The 7,542-nt window shown below is 37.3% G+C and overlaps 1 protein-coding gene across 3 annotated transcripts in view; it reads right to left on the bottom strand.

Annotated features, from left to right (window-relative positions):
• Positions 1-752: 752 nt before the first annotated feature.
• The window catches only part of LOC143280798 (uncharacterized), a 35,925-nt gene continuing 29,135 nt past the window's right edge, over positions 753-7,542 (bottom strand). For all 3 annotated transcript variants that reach the window (XM_076585482.1, XM_076585485.1, XM_076585484.1), the window contains exon 20: positions 753-5,832. In XM_076585482.1, coding sequence (XP_076441597.1) covers positions 5,693-5,832 — 140 coding nt within the window. In that variant the 3' untranslated portion in view covers positions 753-5,692. The remainder of the gene's footprint in view (positions 5,833-7,542) is intronic.

Raw genomic sequence — 7,542 nt, 5'->3', positions numbered from 1 at the left:
CTCCCCTCACACACACACACACACACGTACACATATCTCTCCTGACACTTGTGTGCAATTTCACTCTCGCGCATTCACAAACGCACTCAAAAACACAGACCCACACATACACACAAACACACACAGCCGCCACTGACTGGCCGCAAGAGGGATGGGAAAAGATCTCTGATGCCAAGAACGTGGCATCTAGTGTGTTGCTCGGTCTATTGTATTTGGAAAGGCCCACAGAGACTCTGTTCCGTTTTGAAGAAATTTGCGCAATGTTGGTTTGGAAATGATGCCGATATTTGTTTGATTTGCAAAGCATCGTGCTCTACCTTTCATGTTAGATTTGCGGCCGCTCCCTCTCTCTGCTTTTATTTCTTTGAGGCGATCAATGGTGTGATGGCCTTGTACCTGTTCTTTTTGGTATTCTTTGACTTTTCTGAGGATTTCCGATTTTCCTAGATGTAGGCTGCTCGTTGGTGTTGCGTTACCAGCAAGTCTGTCAGCTCGCTCATTTCCCTTAACACCTGCATGTCCCGGGCAGTATGACCATGTGAGTTTTTTAATCTGAAAGTTGCGCATTGCGTTATGCCACTCTGGGCTTCCCATTCCGTTTTCAATTTTCTGTATGAGGTTCATTGAGTCGGTTAGGATCATGGCATGTTGGTTTCCGGGCGTATGGAAGGACGATAGCCACTGGAGGGCATGTGTCACGGCTTCAACTTCCATCGTTAGGCTGGAGGTTGTGACTTTGGTTGTGACTCTGATATAAACAAAAGTATTGAGCCATAACACAATGTCTTTCAAGCAGATCACCATAGGAACAACAACAAAAAAAAACAGCTACAAAAAAACGTCCTTCTGATTCACACATTTACACATGGAGTTTTAGGTATCCACATAACCAGTTCAGAAATACTGCACATGCAACAGCTGTGACACTGTTTATGACATAAAGCTAACAAAATATGTTTAAAAAAAATCCCTGAACTTGATTATTCATAGAAATTCTTTGATTTTTTTTTTTTTTTTTTTTTTTGCCAAACATATTGCCAATAAATATATTACCAAAATGTTTTGAATAAAAAGAGCACACACACACACACACACGCACACACACCCTAAATCTAATTTGTGCAAATCGTTTGATTATCTTGATTTACCAGATATATTAATATACATTTTAGCAAAATATTTGGACTCTATGCCTCATTAAACAATAATCAAATATTTTTCAAAAATAATTGACACACAAGAGAACATGGCAAAAAATATGCCAAAGACTTAAATCTGCTTAGTACTACAGTCTGATTATATACATCAACACATTGTCAGCACATTTGATTCCCAACATCCAAACATCGGCCATGGCCCTGGATCACCCATGAGTAAAGTGAACAATTCTAAAGTGAGCTGACAAAAAAATATATCACTACATACCTTGTGTAGAGAAGATATAAAAGTTCCCCAATTCCACTCCTTGCAAGAGAGGGTTTGAGGTGAAGCCTGCTGAAGCTGATAATCTGAATATACCAGCAAATACATCATGTATGAAAGAAAAAAAGTTTCAGCCTTGTTAAAAGAAAAAAATGAAACCAACAACCAACCAACATATACACCACACACAAATACCAAACCAAACAAACATAAAACAAGTGACTGGAATTTAAAAACAATAGACAAGTTTCAGTTTCTAAAGAAGGCGTCACTGCATTCGGACAAATCCATATATGCTACACCACATCTGCTAGGCAGAGGCCTAACCAACAGCATAACCCAAAGCACTTAGTCTGGCCTTGAGTGCATGCATGTATATTTGTGTATGTGTCTGAGTTGATTTCTTTTACAGAATTTTTTCCAGAGGACAACACTCTTGTTGCCATGTGTTTTCTTTTTCAGTGCACCATGTGCCTGTTGCACACCGGACCTCAGCATATTGTCTCATCTGAACGAGTAAATGCTCAGTTTGATTTTCCAGTCAAGCTGGAGAGAAATGGCGAGAGTGGGGTTTGAACCCAGACCCTCGTGGACTCTGTGTTGGCAGACAGGTGTCTGAACCACTCTGCCACCTTCCTCCAACAATACACAAAATGAATGCAACACACACCCAACAATAGAAACCAACGAATGGAACGAGATTACTCCTGTATACACACACAAACTAAACAGACCAAACATAATACAAGTGACTGCCTAGATAACTCCAGTACACAGAGCAGTTACCAAACAGACCAAACATAAGTGATTGGAACTAGATTCACTCGAATACACAGAGCAGTTACCATAAAGACCAAGCATAATGCAAGTGACTGAAACTAAATTAACTCCAATACACAGAGCAGTTGATATCAGGCTGTTGTGTTTTAGGCTCAAATGAACATATAAATCTGTCAAACCCACAGAAAAAAAGCAGTATACTAATATCACTCCCCATCTCATTGTCAGACATATATATCAAACACATCAAAAGTTTGTCTTCAAAGCAAGAGCTTTGTGCATCAGTTACAAGAGTTAATAGACAAGAATTTGCGTATGTCTGCAGCATGTCTGTACAACACTATTGCACAAGGTCTGGATTCAACTTCCTAAAAGGCTGCATAAAAAAGCCTCTGGCCTGGTCTCAACTCTATAAAAAAAAATTAGACATACAGTCATTCTGAACTTTCTTTGTCTCATTGCATGAAGAACACATTAAAAAGACAGACACTAAATATAAATCTTTTTTTTTCTGGTTTCTGATTAGTTTTTGTTCAAAAGTCACTGGTTGTTACTGTCAAGTAATGTATGAGATGACATTTAAACAAATGCATGCACAATGCTCACTGATATTAACATTTTGTCACACATTCAATATGCATGCACAAGATAGTATCACCCACTTTTCCAACTTAACCTAGCGTTTTATGACTCACTGTATACAACAATTTGCCCCACTTAGAGTATCTAAGGTATTGAGAAGTAATTTGAGTATTGTCAGTTTATACCAAATTCTCTCATACATAAAAACATCCAGATTTAAATATTTTCAAAATTAAGAATACACACTATTTTCATCAAAAACACAAACAGAAGAGGTTTAGCAAAAACAAAACTCTTCATTTCAGCAGTTCATCAAAACAGCATTGAGCAAAAAAATTATCATGATATAAAACAACACTGCCACTCAAATCAATAATGATATTTGTGTTGTGGTATTAATATTCACAAACCAAAACTTCATGCAAAAAACTGAAAGTTTCCCACATACATGATTATGCTGCGCAAAGAAAATAATGCCGGTTAAATCAGATTGTTCTAAGCAGTCTGCACAGTAAACAGCCTTATTGTATGGAGCAGTTTTTTGTGGTCGCAAAACTTTAACTGCTGATTTCCTTTTTTTTTAATCAGTTTTTTCCAATGAATCCTCCTCCACGTTCTCAGTTTTAATACTGAAGCAGGCGAAAGAAGAAATAGTTCCAATGCAATCAGGGCATCAAGGGGCGCTGATAACCAGTCACTCAACTAAATATTGTGTTTATTTTTTTCTCAACTCAATTTTGAAAATTCAGCAGTTTCTTTTCTTTTTTTTAAAAAAAGCATTTATGTGGTGCACATCCCACATTCATGAGTTTGCTTTCCACATGTCATGACCAATTTTACACCTGTATTAAACCAATGGCAGCTGTAGTCCATTTTGGAGGCCTAGAAATTCAGCAGCGATTTGATTTAAACACTGAAATGGAACACTGGATATACCCTGAACAGTATGTAGGAACCTGCAATTTGAGCACACAAAGAAATTAACTGTCCAACAATATCAGTCTGGTCCAGAAACAGACTTAATAAACATGAATATACCCTCTTTTTTTATTCACTGTCTATTTGCATGGAACACATGCAATTATGATCTAGAATAATTAAAAAACATATTTAAAAAAAAAAGAGTATATATATTTATAGGAAAGGAAAGTGACAGGATGTAGAAGTCAAAGGACGTAGCTCATTTTGTTTGTCCAATGTACCCAATGTGAATGACTTCTTTTGCCCAAAAAGCTTGCTAACAGAATGATCAGTGTCATTCGATTTAAATTTTCTACCTTGTTTATTCATTACCAATGAATACTGAGAAACTCCAATCAACATAATTACAAGAACTGTTCATTTTCATTTTGCTAAAATGTGCTTAAAAACTGACAGCAAGCCAGACTGTCATAGTTCATACACATCCACACACACACACATATATATATGATGGTATAGTTTACCATTCTTCTTCTTTGTTTGTGGGCTGCAACTCCCACATTCACTTGTATGTACACAAGTGGGCTTTTACATGCATGTATGGCCCTTTTTACCCCACCATGTAGGCAGCCATACTCCGTTTTCAGGGGTGTTTGCCATTCAAAATCAGTTATCAACCATTTTCATCTGGTGCGGAGTGGAGAAGCCTATATTTATTTCCTGGATATCAACAGATCCCAAAAGCCTGGGGTAAACATCATTATTATGGTGCCTGAGGATAATTACTTGAGATGATCATCACAATGTGAGAGGTACATGATCACTATACATTAATGAACAAATATTTTTTCATCAAGCCTGCGACTGAAAATATCAACATTTATCTTAATATTTTCAAACTGTGTATCATGATTTATTGCTTGAAATATCAATACAATATGATTTCAAAATTTATGACAAAAAAGGTTGAAATTCATTAATTTCTTCTTAAAGTCATGAACAAGAGAATTAAAAAAAAATCTTAAATCACTGCACATCTTTTCACAACATCCAGATCAACATGCACTTTAACATAACAATACCTACTTCTCACTGAATCTTTCAATCTTGTGTGGTGTGGTGCATGTGTGTGTTCTTCTTTAGTTTAGAGTCTTTTCACTATTACTGATATTAGACGACATGTGCATGTGTGTGTGTGTGTATGTGTGTGTGTGTGTGTGCGCGCGCGTGTGTTGTGCGTGTGTTGTGTGTGTGTGTGTGTGTGCGAGTGTGTGTGTACAGTATCATTCTTGCTGACAGTCTTTTACTATTAAAGTTCAATTACCAATCACCATGCTATAATTCAATTAGCAATCACCATGTAATAATTCAATTAGCAATCACCATGCAATAAACAATCGACCCAGAAAAACAACACTTTCCCTCATAATTCCTCCATGCCACAACAGCAAATATACATTCAGTAGCTGGAGATAAAAACATGCACCAAATCAGGTTTTCCTCTGCAAAGCAGCTGCAACCTGTCTGCCATTCAAGAAGATCACCGAAAACACTCAATGCACAGTAACCCTAGTGAACACTGGTTGAGGTCATCCTAGCAACACAAATGTTCATTGGAGTCCACATAAAAGCTCCACCGTACATTCACTTTTATAATTCAGGTCCTTTGGTTCATATCAGGCTCATATTTATTCACCAAAGTCTTCTTTTCCTCTGTGGAAATCTACATTACTGGCAATCAGAAATACAGTTTTGGTCCGCAGCTCTTCATAACAGCTGCTAATGTGTTCAGCGTTTGCTCAAAAGTTCACAACTGATCCCCAAGTATGTTCAGCACAATTCAAATTAGTTTGTCACAAGAGCTCACTGCATACTCGCAGCTGCTCATTTCAGTCCACTTGTTTCACTTACAGCTTGTCAGGGTTTGCACACACACAGGCCCACAGTGGTGCTCACTGTGACACTGTCGTTCACCCTATGCATTATGTCATGCCACAACATCCAGAGTCAGCCTCCGTGGTCGTGGTTTATGTTCTGTTGCTTCATCCAAGTCCTCTGGCCCTATGTCGTCAGCATCAATCTCCGACTGAAACATCTGCTGCAGGAGCACTTCAGTCTTCTTACGAGCTGAAAAAAATAATCAAGTTAGTTTAACCAACACAGAGTGTTATTGATAATGAAGTTAGTTTGATCAACACAGAGTGTTATTGTAATGAAGTTATTTGATCAACACAGAGTGTTATTAATAATGAAGTTAGTTTAGTCAACACAAGAGTGTTACTAATGATAAAAGTAGTTTAATCAACACAGAGTGTTATCAATACTGAAGTTAGTTTAATCAATACAGAGTGTTATCAATACTGAAGTTAGTTTAACCCTTTCGCTGCCAGGAAAAAAGAATTCAAGTGAAATCTATTTGCCAGGGTTTTTTCCACAAAAAACGGGTATAAAGTTTCTTTATCCAGTTCTCATCAGACTGTGTTGGCTGAGTGCCAAGAGTATCGCTCACACTGTGTCCTGCTAATAATTCGGTCATGTTCTGTCGTCTGCTAACATCTGTACAGCTGGCATCACTCACTGATAGTCACATCTTGGCCACTTTCTTGATTGCTCCCTTTATTTTCTATCAAATCGTCCTATAAATGTTCATCACTGTCTTCTCTTTCAAATTTACACTTCAATTCTTTCTGAGCATCAGCTAAAGAAAGAAATCTTGTTTGATTTAGTTCATCACGATCGCATGTCTTGAGTACAGCGTCAGTCTGACATTTTGTTGAGCGAGCGAGGAGAGAAGTCAGGCAAACACTAGGACAGTGACCCAACCAAAACATTCAAATAAAGGACTGCTTTATGACGTAGATGGGGATTCTAGCTATGAATAGAATGTAGAAAGATTCCCCAGGCTAAAGCTACCACTATTTTTGTCAATGAAGTGAATGAAAACCAAGGAAAAAGAATATTTCGATAACGAGTTATCTCGTCATTGTGGCAGCGAAGTATACATGCTTGCCATGACGAGTTATCTGATCATATAGGCAGCCTAGGGGTTAATCAACAAAGAGTGTTATCAATAATGAAGTAAGTTTAATCAACACAGTGTTATTAATAATGAAGTTAATCAGAGTGTTATTTAGTCATCACGGAGTGTTATCAATAATGGAGTTAATCTAATCAACGCAGAGTTAGAGTGTTATTTCGTCAATGATGAAGTTAATTTAATCACTTCGGTGTGTTCCTGTTATCACCACCAGAATCAAAATGACTGCAGACGCTTACTCCATTTTAGCATTATGCATGACAAAATTAAATGATGGGTGATTAGAATGACAAGCAATTTCACTTAGGAAACTTATGTTGAGTAAATTCTCTCCAGCCATGCATCATGAATGCTTAAAAATTGCTTTACGAATAACAACCAAGCATGTAAGTAATTTGTTTTCTTGAAGTGCAGTGACAGAAACATCATCCAGTATTTTTCTGTTCTAAAGCCACATTTTCCTCTGACCGGGGATACCCAGGTGAAAAAAAACAGTTTAAGGGTCCATTTTTCTGGTTTTATGTCAACATTGGCAATTTGTTTCCTACAATTAACCATAACTGAGATGTATCTTATACCTGCAAAAAAATAAACTCAATTCTTAAATCATTTTAAAAGTTTGTAGCCATGGTACAGAAGGGCTAGTACATACACAGACACAGAAACAGACACAAATGAGATTTCCAGAGACCAAGATTCTGGCACTGAATTTCACAGACAGTGTCTGACAAAGTTATTTCATTGCTCTTGGTGATGATGCATATGATAATTAGGGTTCTTCAATGTTAAATGTGTGAATT

This window comes from Babylonia areolata, chromosome 4 (assembly GCF_041734735.1).
Source record: "Babylonia areolata isolate BAREFJ2019XMU chromosome 4, ASM4173473v1, whole genome shotgun sequence".
NCBI classification, from domain to species: Eukaryota; Metazoa; Mollusca; class Gastropoda; order Neogastropoda; family Buccinidae; genus Babylonia; species Babylonia areolata.
The sequence above is the reverse complement of the archived record's forward strand: the minus strand, read 5'-3'. Positions and strand labels throughout refer to the sequence as shown.